This window comes from Lissotriton vulgaris, chromosome 9, assembly GCF_964263255.1.
Source record: "Lissotriton vulgaris chromosome 9, aLisVul1.2, whole genome shotgun sequence".
In the NCBI taxonomy this organism is placed as follows: Eukaryota; Metazoa; Chordata; class Amphibia; order Caudata; family Salamandridae; genus Lissotriton; species Lissotriton vulgaris.
Window position 1 is genome coordinate 917251801 of NC_141697.1, and position 27856 is coordinate 917279656.

General features: G+C 45.8%; 1 protein-coding gene across 3 annotated transcripts in view; it reads right to left on the reverse strand.

Moving 5' to 3' along the window:
* Positions 1-27856, reverse strand: part of PCBP4 (poly(rC) binding protein 4) — a 216734-nt gene that overhangs the window by 82774 nt on the left and 106104 nt on the right. For all 3 annotated transcript variants that reach the window (XM_086938725.1, XM_086938727.1, XM_086938726.1), the window contains exon 2: positions 10150-10312. In XM_086938725.1, the coding sequence (XP_086794851.1) occupies positions 10150-10245 (96 nt within the window). In that variant the 5' untranslated portion in view covers positions 10246-10312. The remainder of the gene's footprint in view (positions 1-10149; positions 10313-27856) is intronic.

Genomic DNA, 27856 nt, shown 5'->3' on the forward strand with positions numbered 1-27856 from the left:
TGATAATTCCAGAGTTTTCTTTAATGTCCTTAGTAAAGCTTCTTCCCTATCCTACCCACTTGCGGCCATCACATTAGATGCCGAAAAGGCCTTTGACAGGATCAGTTGGGATTTTATGTTTCGTGCCCTCACTTGGATTGGCTTCTCACCTAAATTAATCTCCCTCATCTCCCTTTTGTACTCCGGCCCTAGAGCTTCTATTTTTGCTAATGGAAACATTTCTGATTATTTCTCCCTCTCCAGAGGTGTCTGACAAGGTTGTCCCTTATCTCCCTTATTGTTTATTGTAGCATTGGAACCTTTTCTTACCAAGCTCCGACTAGATGCCCAAATTACTGGTTTTAATCCTGGTCCCAATCAAGTTAAATTGTCGGTTTATGCAGACGATATTCTTTTCTATTGCTCTAACCCTGAGTCCACTCTTCCCGCCTTCTCACTCCAAGTTGACGCCTTCTCACAGGTTTCGGGATATCGTCTCAACCGTGACAAATGTGAAGTTTTACCCCTTAATGTTTTGTGTCAACGTCATTATTTTGATCATACTGGTTTCTCTTGGCAGTCGACTAAAGGTAAATATTTAGGATTATGGTTTTCCCCTTCCATATCAGATACTTTGAAGGCTAATTTTGATTATATTGCAAAGAAATTGAGTGACTCTATTACTAGATGGCATCCCCTCTTTCTTTCATGGTGGGGTCGTTTAGACTCCATCAAAATGATGCTAGCTCCTATAGTTTTATATTTTTTATCCATGATTCCCGTTTGCATACCTTGTTACTATTTTAAACGGCTAGACTCACTATTGGTGAAATTTCTAAGGAAAAATAACCCCCTCAGATCGCCTTATCCTCACTTTAAAAAGATAAACAATCTGGAGGTCTTAAATTTCCAGATTTTAAGACATACCATTATTCTTTCATCCTTAAACAAGCCTCTTGCTGGCTTTCCACTGATACTCCCACCTACTCTCCTGTTTGGCTCACTCTGGAAGAATCTCTTATTTCACCGAGATTCTCGCCTTTTCTGCCAACGTTTCTCTCTTGAAATCCCCTGTCATTGCTCATACCCGTCATCTCTTAACCCCCCTTTTACCCTCTTCTTATCACTCTCTCACTTCTTTATCTCATCAGCCCATTTGGCATAATAAATTATTACGCATCAAGAATCGTTCCTTTTATTGGAAATCTTGGCAATCCAAGGGTCTCTCTTGGATCTCCCAACTTCTATCCCATAACGCTCCTCTCTCTTTTACAGACCTTCAAACTCAATTTTTTCTCCCTACTTCCTTTAGGAAACAATACGACCTTTTACTTCCTGCTCTTCTTCAGTATCTTCAATCTCTTCCTTCTTCCTCTGAGATACCCTCCTCTCATTCTACTATCCGCCCACTTCTGGATTCTTCCCCGCCCGCTTCTCTTTTATACAAATGTCTTATGACTCCGCCTCATCGACTCAAATCAAAGACTGAATTGGCCTGGGAACATGATTTGTCAATATCCTGGTTCATCTCTTTATGGAATAAACTGTGGTTAAAACTACACAAAACGTCCAGAGCTGCTAATACCTCTCAGACTCTTTACTTTTTATATAATCGTTTCACTTTTCACACTTTCGCCTAAATTTGGTCCTGCTCCAGTCCACATGCAGATTTACTTTACATGTTGTTTCATTGCCCCAACATTGCTTCCTTTTGGAAACTGGTTTGGTCTCGTTTATATAAGATTTTTGATTTTTCACTTCCTTTCTCGCCTCCCAATGTCCTTTTGGGTTCCCTAACCCCTGATTTACCACTCTCCCCTTCTCACTTTAAGTTGCTTGATCTGTTTTTAGCCGTTGCATTTCATCTCATTACCTCCAATTGGAAAGATTCCACTAAAGTTAGTTATACTGCTTGGTGGTATGCTATTTGTTTCCATCATAGACTTGATACCAACTTTGTTACCCCCGTTTCGTTGACTATTAAACGAGATATGTTATGGATACCTCTCACTATCTACCTTTCCAAAACCTCTCCCTCTCCTCAAATTGTTCTGGTTAATTACCAAAATCCATCTGATGATGTTCACAAACCACCATGATTTTGCTTATTTCTCTTTTTACTTTGATTTACAAATTTCTGTACGTATTCATTGCTTGCTGTCTATCACACATTGTTTTTATTTACATTCATTATTTGCATACAATGCTATGTTTTATGAATTCTCATGCTCCATTTCCCCTTTTATTTTGCTACCTTTTCCCTTCCTTGTTATTTCTTTTTAACGATTTAGCTATAGGTGTTTATTGATTCCGTTTTGTTATACCTCTTTAAATTTCATTTGTATACCTCTTATGTCTCTTGTTGATTGACGGTATTACATTTTGTATCTCTGCTGTGTTTTTGGTTTTAATAAACTTGAACTTAAAAAAAAAAAATAGGAGGGTTCATTTGATTCTAAATAAAGAGGGCAACCTTTCCTTACAGTGTGCTGGGTTGGGTACTTTGCTACATCTGTGGTGGAGTGCCTTGCCCTGTTCACCAAACTCAAAAGAATTACCTACATTATTAATTTGGAACTAATGTATAAAGAAAGGATCCTGAAATTAAGTATTCCGATAGTATTCACCTGAAATAGATTTTATTAACGGTATACAACGTTTACCACGCATTTTTTACCACGCACTACACTTACAACGCAGGCATTACCACGCATACCATTACAACGCATTGCGCTGGGGGGCGCTCTAGGATAGGGAATAAGTTTAATTGTATATCCAACACCTTCCCTAGTATCCACGGGGACTGGAGTTGGAATATAAAATTATACTTACCACTATCCAGCACCTCAAAGCGCTATGCGTTGTAACGGTATGCGTTGTAAATACCGCGTTGTAATGGTATGCGTGGTAATAGTATGCGTGGTAACGTCATACATCCTTATTAACAGGTCTGAAAAAATCGTATGGAACCATCGAGGGCAGAGCTTGGTCATGAAATAATGAACCTCAGGTTTGGGCAAGAGATAAAGTGTGTGGGAGTCTGGATAATTTTTGTCTTATTTTTTCCAAATTGTCATGATTTGTTTTTCACTTTTCCCTAGATCCACAGGGCACAGGTGGAACACCTGACAGAAGGTCATAAAATGCAATCAGGGAATTAACTCAAAAAGTTCTGAAACATTATTGTAATGTTTGAAGGAAAGGCTGAGCAGGGTGCGAAAAAGGGCCTTATTTCAACCAGATAGGGAAACCGGCAGTCAAGTAGAGCTTGGTTGTCCTCATGCGCCAATACCTCTGCGTCTATATAAGAAATCACAATGATTTTCTACACAGTTGTCGGAGTTGTAGAACTTTGTCAATTTCACAAAAGGAGCATCTTTAAATCAGCACGCTTGTGTGTAAAACCTAATTGGTACATCTACTTTAGGTCGCTGCAATGGGAGGTGTCTGACTGGTGATTTCATTCTCACAAACAGTGATGGGAGCTGACCGACTGGGGCATTTATTCTAATGCACAGTGATGAAAGTTGCCCAACAGGTGAATTCATTTTTAGGTTGAGCCTGGGCAGCGCATGCACTGCTCTGCGAGGCATGCTGTATTCTGGTTTGGACTTGAAGCTCCGCCCACAATTTTCAATGGCTTGTGTCATTGTCCTTTATAAACTGGCTTTTAATTTGTCGATAGGCTTAGTAGTCCCTCATTAGTACTGCTTTGTCTCATATTGTAACCTCCCATAAAGACTAGCCCTCTTATCTGTGTTGTTACTCAGTAGGCTTTAATTACAGCCTCCAAGGACTATTTATTTCAATGGTTTTCACCTGCCTGCTCTTGCAGGCAAGACACGCTCTTGCCTAACGCTTTTTAGGTTTCGCCTGGGGCACGGAGCTTTAGCTCCGGCCCCAGGAGAAATCTAATGTCTCTACAGTGTACTGCTTAGTCCCGCCCTCTGTTCCACTGGCTAGCTCCATAAATGGAGGCTAGCCATTGGAACAGAGATCTGTCCGTCATGGCCGGACCAGATTTGTGGGCGTTCCTGCAATTTTTTCCCTCTCCGCCCCTCTGTGCTCGTCATCTCGGCGGTGGGCGTGTGTTTTTTTTTTTTTAATGTTTCTTTCTTCATTCCAGGCCGAACGCCGCTGGAAGAAGTCCAGGTGAGTGCCCGTTCCTGCCCCCCCTAGTTGCCGCTGTCCGTGTGCCGTTCCCGCCCCCCCTTCCCACTGTTCGTGTGCCGTTCCCGCCCCCCCTCCCGCTGTCCGTGTGCCGTCCCCGCCCCCTCCCGTTGACCGTGTGCCGTTCCTGCTCCCCTGTAGTCTTTGCCTCTGCAAACTGGAAAAAGCCACATAAGATCAGGAGTATCGTGTGAAGCTCAACAAAATGAATAGACTTGACACAAAAGCCAAAAAGGGTATTTTTATGACAGAAAAGAATGAAAGGGTTCGATTTCCCACTGACCTCACCAGGACAATGTTATTGTGAATGACAGAGCACACGACCTCCCCGTCACAATGGCCATCTTATTATCCTCTCCAAAGTATGTCCCTCTTTGCGCCAGTCACAAATGGTTTAAAACCTTCCACAAGCAGAGGGAGCCACCGTCTTCAGCAAGCCGCTCCCGGTGTGGACATGTAACGCGAGATGCGGCAGAACACACGCCTTGTCGCTGGTAATAATAAGGCTTGTACTACAAAAGGCCACAGGCGGCGGATCCGTGCAAGGGGCGCGCAGGTAGCTTCCTGCAAAGCCGCTCTCTGCCTCAGCGCCCCCTCCCCCTTCCTGAGGGAAGTCCCGGTGTCCCCCCTCTGCACTTCCTTCCCCAACTCTGCACTGCACCGAGGAGGAGGCAGCGAGAGAGGCACCAGCTCAGGAAAAGGCGGAGGCAGTGAGCGAGGAATCAGGCTCTGAGAGCGCAGAAAGGAGGAAAGCCCAGTGCTGGAGCGCCGTGTTCCGGCCGCGACGGAGCGGGTTTCTGCGGTGACAGCGCGGGGACAGGATTATTGAGACGCACGGGCCCGGGGGTGCCACCGCGGCGGGGATGGAGTGAGGAGCTGGAGAGGCAGCCGCAGGAGCAGGGGGCAGCCGCTGCTGGCATGGTGCTGGAGGCACCCAGCACTCCCCGCCGCCCTGCCACCAGCGGAGCCCAGAATGGAGATGAAGATGCCGCCCATCAGCAAGTAAGGCACGGGAGGCACTGCGGGGCGGTGCTGCCGCGCGTGCATCCATGATGTGTTTATTAACGTGTGTCTGAGTGCTCTGTCCATAGCGTCCATACACACGCCTGAAAATAGCGAGACTTGAGGACACAGCCCGGTTTCTAGGCGAGGGGTTGACATAATGCCTCAATGCCTCTTACATGCACCATGTGTCATTTGCTCACTCTCCTACCCCACATCAGACCACAACAAGCACACCCTGCAGTGCAGGAATGGTGTGTAGGCGGCGCAGCCCCTCTGATCTCCACATGTTCCTGCTCAGGGCGCCTCTGGTGCCGCTATATCTGAGGATGGATCACTCGGTCTACTGATTAAAGGTTCAGACCCCCCCCCTTAATTTGGCTCTAGTTGCGCCTCTGGGTGCACCCTCATTCATATTAATGGACAGTGGCCCATCTGCACCTGTTGAATAGTACTGGTACAGACCACTCCAAGTATCAAAGGCCTCGTGAGAAGCCCGGGTTGTAGGGTGCGAGGCCCGCATAGGGGCCCCTTGCCACGGTACACTTTAGCCAGTCATGACCCTTTCGTTAACAGATTGTTGCATTCTGGGACTTGCAGGCTTGCATGTAACATTGCATATTAGTTGAGCCTATTTTTTGCAAAGTGTTGTTGATGGGGGAAGCCATCAAAAAGTTTGAGTTCAAATATAATAGTAGGTCATGGGGAGGGCCACTGGAATTATGCGATGCTGTGTTTGCTGCTTCTGCTTTATTTAGCATAATTTTCCCTCATCTGGCGCATAATCTGTAGATAAATTGTTTCTAACTCAAAAGGATCAAAGCCTACTGAAAACTGTGGCTGTGTGTGTGTGTGTGTGTGGCTGTGTGTGGCTGTGTGTGTGTGTGGCTGTGTGTGTGTGTGGCTGTGTGTGGCTGTGTGTGTGTGTGGCTGTGTGTGTGTGTGTGGCGGGTGGGTGTGTGTGGCTCTGTGTGTGTGGCTCTCTGTATGTATGTATGTGTGTGTGTGTGTGTGTGGCTGTGGCTCTCTGTATGTATGTGTGTGGCTGTGTGTGTGGCTCTGTATGTGTGTGGCTCTCTGTATGTATGTGTGCGGCTGTGTGTGTCGCTCTCTGCATGTGTGTGTGTGGGAGAGACAGCAGTGTGAGAGCAACAGCAGTGTGAGAGACAGCAGTGTGAGTGTTCTAGGGAGAGCATGGTGTGTGGGAGAGCATGGTGTGTGATAGGCAGCAGTGTGTGAGAGACAGCAGTGTGAGAGACCTTTTAGTTATGTTTTGGTTTTTGAAACTTAAATAAAACGCATTGTTATCTGCAATATCATTAGCTCAAACTCACGTAAATACGCGACCTATTGCATTGCAAATGCTATAGGTCTCGCATTTGCGAGAGATTAAGCTATTAGCATTGTAAATGACAATGCCATTTATTTATTTATTTTCAAAACCAGCACATAAATAACAAGCATTTGCAATGCAATAGGTCTCGCAGCATTTAAGTTTGAGTTACTGGCATTGTAAATGACAATGCTTTTCAAAATTTTTGTTTTTTGGTGTCCATGTGTGCATGGCAGTGGTGGTGTCTGTGTGTGCATGGCAGTGGTGGTGTCTGTGTGTGCATGCCAGTGGTGGTGTCTGTGTGTGCATGGCAGTGGTGGTGTCCGTGTGTGTATGGGAGGGGTGGTGTCCGTGTGTGTATGGGAGGGGTGGTGTCTGTGTGTACATGGCAAAGGTGGTGTCCGTGTGTGTGTATGGCAATGGTGGTGTCCGTGCGTGCATGGCAGTGGTGGTTTCTCTGTGTGTATGGCAGTGGTGGTTTCCCTGTGTGTATGGCAGTGGTGGTGTCCGTGTGTGTATGGCAGTGGTGGTGTCTGTGTGTGTTTGGCAGTGGTGGTTTCCCTGTGTGTATGGCAGTGGTGGTGTCCCTGTGTGCATGGCAGTGATGGTGTCCGTGTGTGCATGGCAGTGATGGTGTCCGTGTGTGCATGGCAGTGATGGTGTCCGTGTGTGTATGGCAGTGGTTCTACGTATATAAGTGTGCTTGGCCTGTGGCCATAGATTAGACTAAGGGTGTGATCAGAGTGTGTGAGTCTTTTGTTTGAGGGGGCAAGTGTGCGTTTCTGTGAGTAGAAAGTGAAGTACGCAGTTGTATGTGTTTGTTAGTGTAAATGGGTGTAAATATTCCACGCACTTACATAGTGGCAATCCAGAACCCTCACACAACACAGCGGATGAGGGGAAAAATCTTGCAGATGCGCACCTGAACCAACAGAGATTACGTGGCCATATGTGAGGAAATGAGAATCGGTACCAATTTGTGTATCTTTGCTTCGGGAGGTTGGATATGTGGCGGTGTGTCCATAAGTCCCATGGAGAGACGGGAAAAAGAACGAGAGAGAGACCCAGCGAGCACAACCTGCAGCGTCGCGGACAGCCTGCCGGCTCCAGCTCTTTTCTGCCTCCGCCTCCCGCACTCCCAGTCAGCCTCTTTATCTTCAGATTTGGTCTGGAATCGTCGAAGTAACGTCACGTTGTGGAATTTAGGAAAGATCAAGTGTGCGTTGGGTAACCTGACAGTTTGAGTCTTCTATGGAACAGAGGTCCATTACAGCTGTTAAAAGCGCTAGCCATTGTTAATTGCTTGAGATGTAGTCAAGGGAGTATTATGTAAATTAATGGGTATTAATACACGTTATCGTGTGTATAGGAGGGCCATTACTACCTGCCCTTCCCTATATGCAGAAGAAGATCTCCACTGTCCACTTTTGTCTTTCACAGCACTCATAATGCAGGTGAATGGCAGACTGGATCATACTGCCAATGCTTTACCTATTGCACACAACTGCTCATTCATAGGCTTGTCCATCAGTGCAGAACTTGTCTGCTGCTCTGCTATGGAGGATGGTGGCAGTTATTCGTCGATGGGCAGAGATTTGACCTTATTATCAGTTTAACACATTAATAAGTAATTGTAAGATGACCGGTTACGTGAAGGGCCTTCTACTGCGCAGGAACAGGTGTTGGCACATTTTGTAACTTTTGATCTCTCGAAGTTAGAAATGCATTTTTTCGATAAAATCTGCAGGTTATGCAGTAGATGATGGATTCACTGGCAAATCCATAATTATGTGGGAAATGCAGTGGGCGCAGTATCATAATTCCAGTGGCCTTGATTATTCCATTTCACATTTAAATGGTCGCAGATATGTACGCTATGGTGTGCACAAAGCAACTTTGTGTGCAAATTGGACAACTCCACATTGCGCATGTTGCGGGTGGCGACACTTCCAGAAGCATAGACTCCCTGGGTATTAGCTGGTGCCGTGGTACGTGTGTTTAGAATGGAGTGGGCTTCAAAGCGATTGGTCAGCCAGCTCGAGAAACTCTAGCCACGTGTAATGTTCACCTATGTTCAATGTAATGGTGCATTTGGAAACATGACGTATACCACAACTCCTGTGCGATGCAGCGGGTTTATATCCATGTAATGCAAAGAAGCGGCTTGTTTGAGACCACACTTTGATTGGGTCCCACGCACTCCTGGTCATCAGGTACGTGTGATTACAGTGCTTGTAGATTATAGCACAGTGACTCGCATTATCGAATTATGATTGAGAAAGCATAGGCCTCTCTTGTTTGTATTAGTTTTGGTATGGCGTTTGTTTATCTCCATTTAGGGGGGAGGACAAAACAACAGAATATTCCCGTGTTGTTGCTGGTTGCAGATCAGCCCGCAGTGCACATTGAAGTAATCCTGGTGCTGGGTTATTCCAGTCGATGGTTTGCGACTTTCCGTGGGGCGGGACTTCCGGCTTCGGAAGCCCGCGCACGCGCCCACGGAGAGAAGCCGCGCCCACAGAGAGAAGCACTGCTGGTGGCGCGGGCAGAGCCCAGCGGTGGCGGCTGAAGTCCGGAGTGGCGGTAAGTGGGCAAGCGCTCGGTGCACTTGTGTGTGTGTGTGTGTGTGTGTGTGTGTTTGTGTATGTATGCGACGGCGGGGGTGGGTTCTCTGTATGTGTGGGTGCGTGCGTGCATGAGCGCTCGTGTGTGTGTGTCTGTCTCTGTTTCTGAGCATGCGTGTGTGGTGTTGCTGCTTCCCAGGAGACAGCAGCTGAGCGCGTGGCCAGCGGAAATCGCCTCCTTGAAGAGGCAATGCGCGTGGCCGAGGCTGTCTCCTGGGAAGCAGAGTCAGTGACAAAAGATCTCGGCGAGTACAGCGCTGACGCGCTGTATCGCTACGAGACCTAAAAATGTTGTCATTTACAACGCCAATAGCTCAAACTTTTCAAAAGGCGAAACCATTGCATTGTAAATGCTTGTTTAATATTTTATTTATTAGCATGGAACACCACAGTGGGGGCCCGCCTTTGTTTTATTTGCAGCGCCGATCCCAGCCGCATGTTTTTTTCACTATTTATTCACTTTTTATTGTTTTGTTTAGAAGCTCTCCGTGTCGCGCTGTCACATTAATAGAGGCCACGCCCCTTTCTTCAGACGAGCGTGTCTACAGAAAGGACCGCAGCAGCTATTAAAGTGAAACCGTGGCATGGGACGCTTTTACAAAAAAAGCATTTGTTTGTCAACTAGACAAAAAATTGCTTTTTTTTGTAAAAACGCTCCATACCACGCTTTTACTTTAATGGCAGCTGCATACCTTTGTTGAGATGCAGCTCGTCTAAGGTAAGGGGCGTGGCCTGTATTAACGTGAAGGCCCGGCAAAAAAAGTATTTGCAATGCAAAAGATCTCGCATTTGCGAGAGTTTAAGCTATTGTCATTTACAATGCCAATGGAATCTGCCTGATTGGTGCACTCAAGTATGTGGACTGTGGGGGAAGTTGCCTGATGGGTGCATTCATTATTTACAATGAGACAGCAACTCTAGAAAGCTAACTTTCCCCCAGTCTGGGAGAGGTGTAGGCAGCAGAATGTTGGATCCCTGGTCACACAGAGAACTACTGAAGAGCATAGGGAGAAACTTTTGAGGTTTGACCAAGCCTCTCACCTTTCCAAGCATGAGCATGCGCAGTGTCAGCGTTATCTTCTGAGCGATGTCGTCCATGACGCTGTCCTCCTCACTCATTCTGTCTGGGGATGCCATGATGTGAAAGGGTATCAAACCTTTTCAGTCACTAGAGCACCTGCTGTCGCTTGCTGAGAAGAGAAACCTAAAAGACCAGCAGAAAAAGAGAGACCATGAGACTTTTGGGTTGGAGAAGTACGAAACAAAACAGGAGGTAGCTGGAGGAGGGAATGTTCAAACTGCGCAACATGACAGAAATATGTAAGAAACTGATGAAAGAAGGGACAGAGACATGGAGAGAGTGAGGTGCAATTGAACGAAAATAACTGAAGTGTAGAGAGAGAGGAGAGAAAGGACAATACACCAACAGCAGATAGTCTATAAGTGTAGACTTATGTCCCATTGGGCCTTGTAGGCACTCACTTGGGGAGTCAGTGCCCAGGGTGGACCATGATCCCGGTCCTCAATTCAAGACAATCATTTCAACCAGTGGGTCAGTGTTACTGTGATGCATTTACTTGAATTTTATGATCTCGGTGACAGCAGCCCACCACCAAAGATTTACTGTGAACTATGACAACTTTTATTCTTAGGGGACTAAAAGTCTTAGGTGCTCCAGATTCAGAGGTAAATGGCTAGAGGACAAAGAGTAGAAGTTAGAAATAACTTAAGGAGCTTGTGACATAGTGTGCATTGTAGAGCTTGACCGTAAATATTAGTCCTGGTCGTATAGGAAAAAACAACACAGCATGTGTACTGCTTCAACTATCTGCTCTTGACCCCAAGCACTGATCAAGTGATGCCTGTGGTCTTTGCAAACCTGGCAGCACTCTCATTTCTGAACATCACCCCCAGCCATATTGAGGTCATTGAGCATCCATTTGGAAGCAGATCACTTCATTTTGGCTTTGTTGCCTTCTCACACTTCCTTAACAGCCATCATGTAAAAATCCCTGCACTTTAGTAGAAGCCCCAGCCACGGGTTAACCCCCCTCCCATGTGTAAACTGAGAAGCCCGTTTACAGACAGCGTGTCTCATTTTAGGCCTTGTTTGGTTATGCAGTTGTCTCAGACGGTTCAACGAGACTGCCACTGGGAGATCTGAGAGAACGCTTCAGGTGGAGAAGGAGACAAGATGGCGGCAGCGCAGCCCCACAATTCCCACAGCTAGTATCAGACGCGAAGGACGAAACCAGCGTCGTCTCAGGGTTGTAGGATAGAGGGAAGGAGAGGGTGTAATGATTTGCAGAGTGGGCGGGGTCATTGGGAAAGTGCAAGCAAGTGCTCCTGAAAGACTGATAGGGTTGGCTCAGAGCCAATCATGGATCAGGCCCTTCAAAGGCCTTTCGGAGGCACAGACTGCACCGAGTGCAGATGTCTGCAGGATGTAGGACACTCTTTTGTTCTGTAAGAAAGAGGAGGTTGTTTCAGCCTGGCATACATACATGAGGAGGGTGCTTGTATTGTTAGACATCTATGGGGTCTTTGGGAGACAGAATACTCCTTTCTACACCACCAGTGATCATTTATTTTTCTAGACATGTGTGTCCATCTTTTATTTTTCCTTTGAGGTTTATAAGTAAAGATTATAGTTGTCCTTTAGTTTAGGGGTGGCAGTGGCTGCTTAAATCTGTCTCAGCAGTTGAGAGAATACCTGGAACCCATCCACTGGAAAGGGCACATTCCAGCACCTGTCTCCTGATGTGGCGTGATTAATTAGCTGCAATATGATAATACCCAGTACGTGATTACTGTGTACTTTTGAGATACCTCAGTTGTTGGCTGGAAGGACTGTGGAGATTTTCAGAGAGTGTTGATAAAAAGGTGATAGGGTCTGTGTGTGAGGCAGCTAGGATTCTGCTGTGAGAGGTAAGGGTTGAGGTCAAAAGCAGATAGACAAAAGAGCATGTTCTCCGAACGAAAAGCAGATAGGAATATACATGCATCAAGATATAGTTCATGGGCTATAGAACCTGCTAATCAGAAGCAAAATTGACAAAAGTGATCGTATGTGCACTGATAGGTATCCACAGTGATATAGCTTTTTCGGGGTTGTAAATCACCATATGGAGGTCAACAATGTTGACCTACAAATTATTGCATCGACTATGTCACCTGCTACTAATATCGTCAATGCAAGTATATATTTACTACTAACTCCACATCTAGTAGTGGATGCAACATTTTTTTCAAGCTGTATATCTCATGCAATATGACGACCCCTACTCTTGCCTGGACATACTAGCATAGCCTCAAAGAGTACATGTATATCATGGACCGCTTGATGGTGTCCTATAAAAATATAAATTTTTTAACATGTACGTAATTGACTGCTTGATGGTGTCCTACAAAAATATCAATTTTTTAACATGTACGTAATTGACTGCTTGATGATGTCCAACAAAAATATCAATTTTTTTAACATGTAAGTAATTGACTGCTTGATGGTGTCCTACAAAATTATATATTTTTTAATATCGACCTACAAGTATATATAGATGCCACAATATTGACCTCCAGCATTTCATCAAGGTAAGTACATGTATAGTTAAGAATGATACTTTTATATATTGGCTTACATTGATAATATATATCAATATTATTGACCCTGAGATTTTGACATACATCAGCTCTGATGCATAGTTATTTTAATATGGCCAACTGGTTAAAAGCCAAAATGGTCTAAAGTCAGATGGCACTAAAGTTCTCCAATAAGAGGTCCAGTAGATCTAAAAACTACTACCTCTTGTGCATGACTGAGTTAGCTCCAGACCAAATCAAAAGTAGAACAGCAGCAAAGAATTGTCCCCAACATCAAAGATTTCACTGTGTCTCCTGCTAGCTCCAGCAACATCAATCCCTCACAAGACATTTGCAACAAGCTCTCGGAATTATTCTGCAACAAAATCACCTCCATATACAGCACCTTTGATGCTCAACTGGACCCCATCACTGTTGCAACTCAACTTCCCATCACGGCCGATGAATTAACCCTGACATCGTGGCGTGCTGTCACTATCTTGGAAATCGCTGCTACCATGAAGACCATCCACTTGAGGTTCCTTCTAACCCTTGCCCCTCCTCACATCTTTACCAATGTACTTCTACAGATCAGCAAAGTGCTAACACCCATCCTCCATGCCTCCATCGACTCATGCACATTCCCAGATACCTGGATACATCCCACCGTTCATGCCCCTGCACAAGAAACCATCCCATGATCCAGCCAACTACAGACCCATCTCCCTTCTACCATACATGGCAAGGGTCTTAGAGAAACTAATCAACCAATGCCTCACTGACCATCTTAGCAACCACCAGCTCCTCAACACCACGCACCAACCACAGTACAGAAATATCACTCCTCACCGACATAGACCACATCTGCATGATCCTTGATAAAGGCGATGTGGCAGCCCTAAATCTCGTGGACCTCTCTTCAACATTTTACATGGTATCTCACCCCATCCTCATCAGTCACCTGCACGAGATTGGCATCCAAGGGCCCGCTTTCTTTTGTATTGGCTCCTTATCAGATATAACACAAGCTGACACCTGACACAGTAGTCCTTGGAAGCCCACAAACTCATCTGCAGAGTGACTCAAGGTTCATCGTTCAGTTCAGCCCCACCCTCTTCATTGCATACATGATCCGTATGGCCAATGTAATTTGTACACACATCAAAATCTTCTCCTACGCAGACAACATACATCCCATACTCTCTCTCTTGGACAGGACCCCCAACTCAAGAAACACGTTTATTGCCTGCATGTCCAAAGTCACTAACTAGATGAAAGCCAACTGTCTCAAGCTCAAACCCAACATGACAGATGTAGTGATCTTCGGCAAGAGCACCTCACCATGGAACTCCAACTGGTGGCCAGCTGAACTTGGACCCACAGCCACACTCAGTACCCACGCCAGAAACCTCAGAATAATCATCAACAGCAAATTGGACATAACCACACAAGTCAATACAGCCACTGCAACCTGCTTCCACACCCTGAAGATGCTGAGGAAGATCTCCCAATGGCTCCTAAGCAACACTAGAAAGCCTGCCACTCATGCTCTAGTCACTAGCAAATTGGACTATGGGAACACCCTCTACACTGAGATCATTAAGCAAATTACTAGAAGACTACAAACCCTCCAGAACTCGGCAGCCAGAGTGATCCTCAATCTCCCACACAGAACTTACATCACACCACACCTCAGGGAACTACACTGGCTCCCAATACACAAACACACTCAATTCAAACTCCTCACACACACAGACACACATTCAAGGTACTACACAACTCAGGCCCCACCAACCTGAACAGTTGAATCTCCTTCCACCAACCTCCCATACACCTCCTCTCTGCACAACTCCAAATCACACACATCACCAGCATACACAGACTCAGATCAGGAGGACAAGAGCTTCTCTTACATCACTCCCAAAGCATGGAATGACCTATCGCTCTACATCAGAGCCTCCTCCTCTCTTCTTGAATTCTGCAAGAAGCTGAAGACCTGGCTTTTCAATTAACTATCCTGCCCTATGCTGGGCTAAGTACACACACCAGCAAATATGCATAACATAACAATAGTACACAAGGCCAACTGATAAATTGGTGAATTATATATCCTCAATTACCTGATCCCCGGTCAGCCTATTAGAAACATTTGTAACAGCAACAGGTAGTCCATTGGCCACTAAGTGCTTCATGTAAAGGAGGTCAGGTAGTTCTCTCCTGACAGATCTTGGACTAGACCTCGGCAAGAGGAAAGCATACTTATAGACAATCACCTAAGGGGATATTTAGAGTTTGATGGATGTGGGACACCTGACAAAAATAGGTGAACCTCTCTATTAAAAGTGTGCAGCCAGGTATACACTGGAAACAGCGTGCAAAATGACATCTGACAATTGTTGGCAGCAGCATTTCTTCAGTAAAGCTTCATCCCACCCCCATTAGTTTTTAGGAAACACTTGGTAATTATTTTGTCTAAGAGAGATTGGAGTGCCTTGCAAAACGCCATCTACACTTCAAATACTAGCTCTTGTTCATGCGTACCATCTTGTTGTGTGATACATCTCATGGAGTGGCATGTAGTGCATAATCAACAAGCATTTACAATGCAATGGTCTCGGCATTATTAAAGGTAGAGCTATTGGCATTGCCCATGACATTTTTTTTTAAATCATAAATAAATGGCATTGTCATTTACATTGCCAATAGTTTAATCGTTAAATAAATTGCATTGTCATTTACAATGCCAATAGCTTAATCGCTCGCAAATGTATGACCTATTGCATTTACACCCACACAGAGCCACACAGAGTCATTCACATAGAGCCACCTACACAGAGCCACCCTCACACAGACAGTCACCCACACATAGAGCCACCTACAAAAAAGCTATCCACACAGAGCCACACACACACAGAGCCATACACATACAGAGCCACCCACACAGAGTCATTCACATAGAGCCACCTACACAGAGCAACCTACAAAAAAAGCTATCCACACAGAGCCACAAGCACACACACAGAGCCCCACACACACACACACACACACAGCCCTAGTCCCAACCCTACAATGATGGAATCACAGACCGAGAAACCAATCAGAACCCTCAAATACCCAACCAATGAGGACATTAACCCTAGCCCAATAAAAACACCAGATACAACCACCAATCAGTGTACACATGTGCCAACCACTAGCAGACCATATAAGGTTATGTGATTATTTGAGAAGATGCAGTATTTTTGAAAAATGACTCAATGATGAAAGCCTAGAGAATGCTGGTTCCACAAAAACAGTATTTTATGACTGCGTACCCAAATAAACGAGGTCGCATTTGCAAGTTCTACAGGAAGGGTCTCGAAATTCATCTCTTCACTATCTCATACTAGCCTGGAAGCGTATCTACTTTTTTTTTATCTTTCCTCTCACAATCTTTTCCTCTCCTTTCCTGTTTGTAAAAGTCCACTGCATCTGGAGCATGTATTCCTGTTTCTACGTAAAGTCCTCTTCTGCCCCTAAAAATGCTGAGTTTGTGCAATTTAAATGCCCCAATAAAACAAATACAACATACAAAGAACGGTGACACGGGCACAATCCTGCTTTCTTTTTCACGCGGTTGAAGTTAAATGTTAGCAAGTCTAGGGGCAAAGGGGGAAGGTGAGTAAGGACGATGGGGCATTTTACCAATAAGTAGTGATATTTATCGTTAAATAGGCTTAGCGACGATTTTTTTATCGCTGCCTATAGCTGGATATGTTAGCGGAGAAAACATGCTATTAGCAACGTTTTTCTCCATTGTGCTAAAATATCCAGCGATAGCGGCGAAATGCGCGAATATCGCTGAGAATACAGCGATATTCACGCATTAGTGACGAAATGCTCTTAGCCATGTTATCCACCTCCCATTGGATAACATGGCTAAAGGCTGTCGCTAACATCAGTTAGCGACAGCTTGCTAATAGGGCGATAGAAATATCGCCGCTTAGCGGCTGAAAACGGCAGCTAAATCGGCGATAATTGCCTATTGCTCCCCTTAGTAATATGCCCCGATGTCTTCTTGCACGTTGTTTTGCACTGGGTCTTTTTTAGGTTAAAGAAGCTTAGTCCCTTAATCAGGATAAAAGTAACAAATTGGACTCTCGCCAGACAAACTACTGGCCCAGGGCGACGCTATCAAAAGTGCAGCAGGTGCAGTGGCACTAGGGTTCAGAGGTTTGAGGGATCCACGGCACCCAGGTTTTTGAGACGGAAATTGAGGGAACGCAGGCCCAGTTTCACTGTCTGAATTAGGGTGCATGGACCCATGAAGCGCCAATGTCACTAGATGAGTTGGAACTTGGGCTGATAAGTTTACAATTTGAAATTTTCTGATGACTAGGCATCTGGGGCCCTTCAACCTCATTACAAGGCTGCTTCGAGTCTTTATATGCTTCACAGTTCTTTTTTACGTTGTTCTCTTTACTGCTTTGTTTATTTATTTTATTTATTTAATGCATTTTTATATAGCGCGGACTTTACCCAAAGGTGTCAGAGCGCTTCACAATAGAACCAAGTAAACTTTTCTTTTATTACTGAGCATATGTCCACTTGTCTAATTGAAGCTTGGTTTTAGTTTGGAATTGCCATAAAGTTTGTTGTCTTCAATGGAAGGTTTCGACTAAATTAGCCTAAATACAAAACAAAGATTGAGAAGTTTAATGTGTTTTTTTTCCAAAAGATTTTATTAGAAGAGTTTTATAGGTACAGTACAGGCTTAATGTGTTTTTGAGAACGTTTAGAAGGTTGCTTAGTATGCTGGCTAGAGTTCTGCCAAAAATGGATTATTCTTGAGACATGCACTTATAGTTAATAAACGCTTCCACTAGGTGGCGGCAGATACACAATTTTAGTCTGTGGCGGGCCTGACCTCTTTAAGCGTACTTGCATGATTTGGCTTCGTGATTGGGTGATCACTCTGCAGGGATAGCCGGTACTTGGTTAATACAGAAACAGGAAAGGGAAGAAGAAACGAAAATGTAATCTTCACGCATGGCGCCAAAATACCTTGAGATGGCCTAGTACTGGTCTCATCCTCTCATAAATTCCATCGGTACTCTTGGAAAATACACTCTGGCTCGATTCAGCTTCACCACTTTCTACTTATTGCCATGGCCAATCAATAGTCAAATAATTTACATTTTGTAGCTTCCACCTACGCTTCAATTAGCTAAGTGTTCTCTTCCAATTCGTTGCCCTTTGATTGATGTAAACGTTTCATACCCATTGCACAAAGGTGAATCTGTTCTAGCATTTGGTAGAGTGGCGACTTTTCTTTAATATTTTTTCTCTCTTCAAACATCCTATTTTTTCTTCAATTGCAAAAACCCATGCACACTGCAGTACCCCTCTGAGGTCCTCTCGTACGGCATTGCTAAACTCCCTCAATTTCATGTAGGCCTGTGAGCACTCGCCCTCGGCCAGGATGTCCACAGATTATTATGGCCCTAATTTACTAAAGTGGGTGTAGGTGCTTAAGCGGCCGAACAAAAGTTTGCACTGCACGCAAAGGCCTTTAAAATGGTTACAAAACTGACATAGTCTTTTTTTCGCATCATGTTGTGGCACACCTAGACGTCTTCTCTGGCTGTCAGATTCCTTCTGACAGTGGTGTATTTTGGATACCGAGGCGGTAGTCTCATTACTCAACATTCATTTTTAATTTTTTTGTTGCAGTTTTGGTCTTCTTATAATTGTTCTGTGACACTTTGTCACAGGTGAAATTGGTTCACATGGTCAGCACTGTGATGGGCCGCGGATAGTGGTCAAACGTGTTTTCAAAAATGTCAGCAAGTTTCTTGATCAGTTGGTTTTCCTTTTGATCTAATCCTTTGTATAATTTCTCGATGAGTTTGCAGAGATTGTGGGACGCAGTCAACGGCACAAAACTTAAGTAAACCTTAGCAGCAACATAGCATCCGGTAGCTGTGAAAATTTCTGCTACAGTACTCTAGGACCTTTTCTACACCAAACATCAACTGTTGTACTCCTGGTGGTGTATCAACCCTATAGCACATCTTTGCATCGTTGACAGACACACAAAAAATGCCTTCCCATCCAGGGCCGGTACTAGGATTTTTGGGGCCCTGGGCAGAAGGGAAATGTGCGAGCCCTCTCTAAATTGCATAGACTTGACCCATTCGAGGCTGTTTGCATCTCAATAGATGCCCCCTGCTCCTGAAGCTGCAGCCCCTCCCTCTCAGCCACCTACAAGCACCTTTTATCAACTCATCAAGGGCTGAAGGTGTGAGGATTGCTTATCTCCAACTGCCAGGGAGCTAAACAGCGGCGCAATAGCCACCCCCCTGTGCCTCTGTGTGGGTGGACTGTGGAGGCCTAATTGCTGGACAAACCTGAGTTTGCAACTGGGAATGGGAAGGGGGGCCCTCCCCTCGGGTTCCCTTGCTACACCATAGCAGTGATGCCAGGGGAGGGGGCCTCCTAAGGTGACGCACTTGCAAGGTGGCACCTTTCATACCGTGCTCTGACTATCGCATTGGTGCGGGCCCCACGTTGGAGGGCTGACTACGGGGCCCTGGGCAGCTGTCCACACTTCCCATGCCTAGCTGTGGCCCTGTGCCCATCTCTCTGCGCTGTTAGTTACTGTAAAAAGAAACTGTGATATCTCATTTATCACTACTTTTCATCAGAATGGAACCAATTCACCAGAACCATCTGACACCTGGTTTAACAATTCTTTTAGAGACCAAAGTAGTTCCACTTGTTTACACTTTTTCTGCAAATGATAGTTAGCAGAACAAGTTGATGACACCCATCGCTTTTCTTTGGTCAAGTTCCCTGGTTGGCCAGTTACAGTATCTGTCATGATATTGCACTTGGAAAACCATGATAGTGGGGTGCTTGGCACACTCTTTAGGTATTTGGCAATCCCTTCTTTTTAAGTGATAACAGCCTGTTATAACATAACATAAAATAACATAACGTGTATTTGTTAAGCACACGTTCACCCGTGGGTATCTTAGCACTGAATAACAGATGTTTATTGTTACCCAACTTAATGGTGCTAATTTTATTGACCTCAGAAGGATGAAAGGCAGAGCGGACTCGCCAGGATTTTAACCGGTGAACCAGGGCTCGAGTCGGGGTACCACGTGGGCAGACGGCGTCTCCCCGCTTATTTTACAGGGGGGTGACAGCGTCCCCCCACTTCTTTTTTTATGACTTGTGCCCTGCGGTGAACATGAGGTCAAACATAGGCACCTACAGCGGAAGCATTAGTCCACTAAGTCACCAGACCCGGCATGCCTTAGGGCTACTGGCTTTCCCTTTGGCGCCTCCCTTGAGTACCACTGGACCTTTCATATCAATAGAGGAAGGTTGAATATAGTTCTAAGTGCCACTTCTGTCAAACTCCAAAGTGCTACCCCCTGTTTTAACCTACATTAGTGTTGATGTATGGCACAAGTCCTATTGCCTAAACTACCATAAGAGTTTCAAGCTCTTTTTTTGACTTGTTTACAAATGGTTGCCATGTTCATTCCCATAGTTCAATCGTCTTTAGCTCATACTTTGCTACACATGTATGCACTGTGAAGAGTGAAGAAAAGTTTTTACACAACAATGTTGTTTCTCTTACCCTGGCAGGCTGCTACACTTGAGCTTCCATGTCCACCCTTAAATTCTCTACTTTCTTTGAACAACTTTAGAAATGCTTACCTAGACGCCATATTGATGTATTAATTTTCTTCTCCCTGCTTCTGCTCTTCTGATTGCCTTCCCTGCTTTGCTCTGCTTTCCCAGTTATACCTACTGCCCCCCGCTGCTGTGATATTATGTACCCCCAAGAGCCGAGCTTTTTTTACTCAAATTTATTTAATTGTTTTCTATATTTAGGTGTTTTACATTAATGTCACCTATCAGTGAGTTCTGGACACATGGTTAGACAGAAATTGCATTGCAAGTGGAAAATACCAGAGTATGCAGTGCACATGATTAAATGTTTTGAAAGAGCACAAAGAGAGCTTCTCAGTTAAATGATCATGCGACTGATTGTAGATTGGGTTAAAAACCAGTACCTGTGGAATGAGCGACACAGTTGCTGTTGAGGTAATTCTGGCAATGGGAGGAGGCGGTTAGTAATGAGGTTAGCAAGCATTTGCAATGCAATAGGTTGCGCATTTATGAGAGTTTGAGCTATTGGCATTGTAAATGACAATGCCTTTTTATTTATGTGTTTTTTTAAAACAGATCATTAAAGGCATTGTCATTTACAATGCTAATAGTTGAAACTCTCGCAAATGCAAGACCTATTGCTATTTGATAAAAATAGTGCTCAGAGGCTGTAATTAAAACCTACAGAGTAACAACACTCGTAACAGGGGGTGTCGCCATGGGAGGTTACAAAACGATGCACAGCGGTACTAAGGAGGGACTACTAAGCTATTGGCCAATGAAAAGTTGCAGTTTACAGTGGACAATGACACAAGTTAATTAAAAATATGGGCGGAGCTTCAATTCCCTACCTGAATACAGCATGCCTCACTGAGCAGCGCATGCGCTGCCCAGGCGCGACCTAAAAAGTGGGCAAGTGTATATACTCTGTGGTTAAAAGGTCGACCAATGCCTGCACACATGCACCTCCATGTTTCAAGTTAATGAAATGCATACCAGGTAAGTTCAGTTTTTAGCATCTTCATTGCAACTGGCGTAGTTCACTAGGCCCCTCAGGCGTGGAGTGGGCTTAGAGCACCCCATAGCTGCAGGCCTTGAACTCTGGAGTTCTGCTCCTGTGTTTCTGAATCTTGCAACCCATAAAGAGAGTGAGCTGGGACTCAGATGAGTGGACAGTACTGGCCATTTTTTTGTACAGAACCAGTTTTTGTGACTAGTCAAGGACCTTACCCCAAAAACCGTGTGCATATGCAAAGGACTTTGGCCTTGATATGTGATTTGTCTTGGAGTGAGTAAAGAGATGTTAGTGCTTGTTTTATGCGGTCCTATTGTTTTGAATTTGTGGCCAGTCTTGCAGCTTGAGTTTGGACTCTGACTAATCTATTAGCTGACTTAGGGGTGAAGCGTATGACCTTGGGCAGCATCCAGCCTTGCCTTGACTAGGAACTTGGTGAGCCTCCACTCTGTGACTTATTTGGAGGAAAAATTATATGTTACGCAGTAGTCCCTCTGAGCACTGCGTTACATTCTTGGGTGAAGGATAAATCAAAATCAACAAGCATTGGAAATGCAATAGGTCTCGCAGCATTAGAGTTAGTGCTTTTAGAATTGTTTATGGGTTTTTTTGTAAATCTTTAGCATTTTTGTTTCCTGTAGCCAATGCTAAAGAATTAAAAAAAAAAGCCATAAACATTTCTAAAAGCTCTAACTCAAATGCTCCGAGACCTATTGCACTGTGTGAGGGTGAGGGGTTGAGGGTGAGTGAGGGTGAGTGAGGGTGAGGGTGGGTGAGGGTGAGTGAGGGTGAGTGAGGGGTTGAGGGTGAGTGAGGGTGAGGGGTTGAGGGTGAGTGAGAGTGAGGGTGAGTGAGGGTGAGTGAGGGTGAGTGAGAGTGAGTGAGAGTGAGGGTGAGTGAGGGTGAGGGTGAGTGAGGGTGAGGGTGAGTGAGGGTGAGGGTGAGTGAGGGTGAGGGTGAGTGAGGGTGAGGGTGAGTGAGGGTGAGGGTGAGTGAGGGTGAGGGTGAGTGAGGGTGAGGGTGAGTGAGGGTGAGTGAGGGTGAGTGAGGGTGAGGGTGAGTGAGGGTGAGGGGTTGATGTTGAGGGGTTGAGGGTGAGTGAGGGTGAGTGAGGGGTTGAGGGTGAGTGAGGGTGAGGGTGAGTGAGGGGTTGATGTTGAGGGGTTGAGGGTGAGTGAGGGTGAGGGTGAGGGGTTGAGGGTGAGTGAGGATGAGTGAGAGTGAGGGTGAGTGAGGGGTTGAGGGTGAGTGAGGGTGAGTGAGAGTGAGGGTGAGGGGTTGAGGGTGAGTGAGGGTGAGGGTGAGTGAGGGGTTGAGGGTGAGGGGTTGAGGGTGAGTGAGGGTGAGTGAGGGTGAGGGGTTGAGGGTGAGTGAGGGTGAGGGGGAGTGAGGAGTGAGAGTGAGGGTGAGTGAGGGGTTGAGGGTGAGGGGTTGAGGGTGAGTGAGGGTGAGGGTGAGGGGTTGAGGGTGAGTGAGGAGTTGAGGGTGAGGGTGAGTGAAGGGCGCCAAAGGGATTGGGGGGATGGGGCACCAACGCAGGCAGCCACAGAAGACCCGGCGTAAGGGGTAAGTGGTAGGAAAAAGGGGTCGGCAGAGTAAAGGAATTGGTAAGACAAGGATATCCTGCACAAGTGTATAAATAAGTCCAGACAGGCCACTCTGGATGCACACCTTCCCCCTCGCACGGCGCATGCTCATAGAGACAAGAAGCCGGACATGTAGGGGAAAGGTTTTGTGCACTCCCGGGGTGGGTACCGATCGTGAGCATTTCTTTAAGTAGGGAGGAGGGAGGAAGCATGTCATGGTCCAAGAGGGCAATTAAGGGGTCTAGCAGCAAGGAATGTCCCACGCGGCCTCCCGTCCTCCAGCCGAGCAGGAAGTGGGCCGGGCACAACAACCGAGGCGCTGGGAACAATATGATGGGGAAACAGGGGGGCTTCCTCTCACCCCAGGAGCAGGGCCGGCTCTATTACAGAAGAAGTGCTGAGCACTTGACTGACTCCTGCCATGCATGCCTTCGCGCCGGGCTGCGTTGCCAAGGGGGAGGCGGTTGCTGGGGTGTAGCGGGGACGGACATGGAAAATAAAGCCGGCCTATTAAGCTTATTAGGGGACAGAGCCAGTGAGGAGCGCACCATGCAGGGAGAGATAAGACAGGGAGGAAATGTACATACGGAGAAGTATCTGCAGCAGCGAGCCGGCGAGAGAAAAGGCAACAGTGAAGGAGAAAAACACAAGAGGCAGGAGAGAAAGAAAACAAGACGGACGGACGGAAGAGAGGGGAGGGGGGAGGAGAAATGCAACAGGGGGGCTTCCTCTCACCCCAGGAGCAGGGCCGGCTCTATTACAGAAGAAGTGCTGAGCACTTGACTGACTCCTGCCATGCATGCCTTCGCGCCCGGGCTGCGTTGCCAAGGGGGAGGCGGTTGCTGGGGTGTAGCGGGGACGGACATGGAAAATAAAGCCGGCCTATTAAGCTTATTAGGGGACAGAGCCAGTGAGGAGCGCACCATGCAGGGAGAGATAAGACAGGGAGGAAATGTACATACGGAGAAGTATCTGCAGCAGCGAGCCGGCGAGAGAAAAGGCAACAGTGAAGGAGAAAAACACAAGAGGCAGGAGAGAAAGAAAACAAGACGGACGGACGGAAGAGAAGGGAGGGGGGAGGAGAAATGCGACACGGCGGGAAGGGGAGGGGGCGGAGCGGGTTAAATTAAACAAACAAACAAGACGGACGGACGGAGGAGAGGGGAGGGGGGAGGAGAAATGCGACACGGCGGGAAGGGGAGGGGGCGGAGCGGGTAAACAAAGACGGACGGGCACGCGCTTTTAAGCTCAATGCGCATGCGCATTGAGCTTAAAAGTCACGGGCACTGCAAGGAATCGCCACGATTCCTTGCAGTGTGGATAAAGAGCGGATAAGTCCCAATACTCTCGCCTTGCTCGATGCGCATGCGCACCGACAGGCGAGACCTAAAAAGGACTTCCAGGTTTTGGGATTTATAGGAGGTGTAGGGGTGGACCCCAGTGATGCTGTAGATTCAAATGGGAGAGTTCTAAATTACCATAATGAGGCGAGTCTTTACAAGCCCTGTGCCATTATTGTTTTAATTCCATATCTCTCATCTTCAATTCAGCTGCGAATTATCCTGTAGTATTTAGAACATTGCATTTTCTTTTTCATGTCTCAAGTCACTGTTGTGATAAAATTGGAATATACACACTTTACACTTATTATTATGGTTGCAACACAGTTCAAATTATTTTTTTCCATCAAGCTGTGGTTCCATTCGATTACATTACGCCAGTTCTTTTGTTATGCGCTTTTCTGAGGACAATTGTATTGCATCCTTTCATTATGTGCTTGAAGCTTCATTTATCTTTATATATCTGTCAGTAAGGATGTTTTGGGTCCTTATCACAGCTTTGTTATGGACTTACTCTCCTTGATTTGGTGGGCTGTTTAAACTTGATCTGTGCTCTGCTTGTAACCGGCCTTACCACTGTCTAAGAGCTGACCAAAAGCCACACACTCTTCGACACTGCCCCCTTCTGGCAGAATAAGAGGCGGCGGTCCTCTGAGTGATGTACTGAGCGGCTCCTTCATGGTTTCAGTGGTACATTTCTGTCTTGGTGGTAGTGAGGAGGGAGTGTGAGATGGAGGCCATATGGGCCTTGTAGACAATTGGTTCCAACGACTACACAAATATAGACTTTGTTTTGATCCGGACAGCCCTCTGATATACTCACAACACATAACGCTTCCTAAATCTTCCAGAATAAATAAAAAAAGAAATACTAGGACAGTATGAGCTGCTGCACTTTCAGGAACCCTCATTTGATATAACTGAGGACAGATCTCAAGTACAGCAAGTGCAGTTGATAACACAAGCATGAAAGATCCTAGTTCTGACCCTGTTTGTACCTTGCCTCACTATCATAAACTGTGTGAAAAATGATCTTGAGACCTTCCTGAGTATATAGAAAGCAGGATTGGCAGGGACTGGAGAGTTGGCACTTGAAGTACGAACCCACGCCTGCTTTGGGAACAGCGCATTACCAGGGCCGGACTGGCCATAGCGGGCACCGGGCAATCCCCAGGTGCGCCGCACGGGTGGGGGCCGGTTTTGGGTCCTTGGGGGCCGTTTTTGTTACAGGGCCGTTTTTGCAGCATCGGCCCTGTACCAAAATCGGCCGAAAACCGCCCCGGCAAAGAGCTCGGCGGCACCCCCAACCCCCCGAGTGGAAAGATGCCTAGACTTCTTGCTTGGGTGGTGGGGGAGAGTGAAGGTTCGAGGTAAGTAGGCCCCCAGGTAGAACCCCAGACAAAAGTTTTCCCTCCGTAGATTACTACTTCAGTTTTGTCAGTGATCAGTTTAAGGCAGTTGGTTTTCATTCACATCGCTACCATGATCATGCTGGTTATACATTTGTTTTTAGTAAGGGTTTTTTTGTCTGACAGGGAGAGTATCAGTTCGGTAACGTCTGAGTAGGAGAGTTTGTTTTCATGTTGTAGGATCTGATGGGGTCAGCTGGCAGAGTGATGTAGATATTGATTAACGCAGGGCTAACGGATGATCCTTGGGGCACTCCCCATATGAGGTTCTTTGCCTTTGATGTGTAGCGTGGCAGGTTAACTCTTTGTTTTCTTCCTATGAGCAAGGAGCAAATCCAGTTGAGGACTATGTTGTGCAGTCTTCTTATCAAGGTGGCGTGGGAGACGGTGTCAAAAACCACGAAGAGGTTGAGTAGTAAATGGGCTGCTGTGTCTTCATGGTCTATCATTATCCTGATGTTATTCGTTGCTGCAACCATGGTTTGTGTTTTGTTCGGAAACTTGACTGTGTGTTGTCCAGGAGCTGGTGAGTGTTGAGATAATGAGAGTTTTGCTCATTTATGGCTTTTCCGTTACTGTGTATGGTAGAAGGGAGGGATGTACGTTGTTACAAAGCATGCTTTTAGCACGTATGCTGTAACAACGCAAGTTTTAAAACGCATCCCATGACAACGCATTACACTAAGGGGTGTTGGATAGTGAATATTTTAATTTACTATTCCAACACCAGTCCCCGTGGACACTAGGGAAGGTGTTGGATAGTAAATTAAAACAATTCCCTATCCTAGAGCACCCCCCCCAGTGTAATTCGTTGTATTGGAATGCGTTTCAAAGTCTGCGTTGTAATAGCACTGCGTGCTAAAAGTTGCGTTGTGAACAACGTTTCCCAGAAGGGAGATCAGGTGGTAGTTCGCTAGATGCGTGGGGTCCCTGGGAACATCCTAGAAGTGATGGAGGTGTTCATAATGTAGGTGAGGGCTTCACTGACAGGGGTGGCTCTCATTTTGTAGATATAGTGGTGGAAGGGGTCTGTAGGTGCCCCAGAGTGGATGGTTCCCATGATGCTAGCCATTTCTTCTGAGTTCATCTGAGTTGTTCCTTTGGTGTTTGTGGGTAGGCTGAAGGTGAGGGTGTAGGGCTTTGTTTGGGTGCCCAAGTTGTTGTATATGGTTTTGATTTTGTTGCTGAAGAATTCAGAGAGGTTGTCACATAGTTCTTGTATGTGTTCATAAGTGATAAAACGAATGGTTGAGTTTACATCGATCAGTTACTTGTGAGCTGCAACGCTGTGAAACTTCACAGCACAGAAGACATTAATCTGTGCCCTCTCTGAATTCTTCAATTTACCACATGGATGACAGATTTTCTACTCATAATTGATGCAATTCTTTTCCCACCACAAAGGACAAGCTGACTGACCTACAGTAGGCCATTTCCTTTCTGCCCAAAGGTTTGTGAAGGGAGATTACGTCAGTCCTCCAGTACGTTTCCTGTCTCTAGCCAACATTGCTAGATGCCTCACCACGGAGTATCTTACTGCATGGATTTGACCTCTTCTGCTGAGAATGTACCACCTATCAACCAATCAGCAGCATTGTATGTGGAATTAAAGAAAGATTTAATTGGGCCACTTACCTTATCCCACTGACTGTATGTTTTGAAAGCTCCTGCTGCAACTACTTTCCTGGCAAATGCTTTCCGTTGACTTGCGCAGTGAATATCCGTCAAACGTTTTGGTTGAAGTTGGTGGCGGCAGCTGGTAAAGTGAAGGCCCTGATGATTGTGAATATTTCTTTTCTGCTGTTAGAGCAGTTGTCTATGGGCTCTGCTGGGACTTTTTTTTTGTTTCTTTGAGTTGTTGGTGGTAGCGTCTCAGGGCTTTTTTTTATGTAATTTTGTCATTTCTAGGTGGGTTGTTCTCCATTTTCTTTCCAGATATTTGCACTGTTGCTTTGATGCACAGAGTTCCCCATTGTACTAGCTGGCCTACTTCTGTGTTCTTCTCTGTGTGTTAAGTTTGTGCGGTGCCAGGGAATCTGCATTTTATGATCCATGATTTTGATGTCGCTGTTGAGGACATTGATGGAGGTTGGATGACTCAGATGCAGAGAGTCTGCCCGATTGGAGTCCTGGATGCTGCTCCAGTTTCAT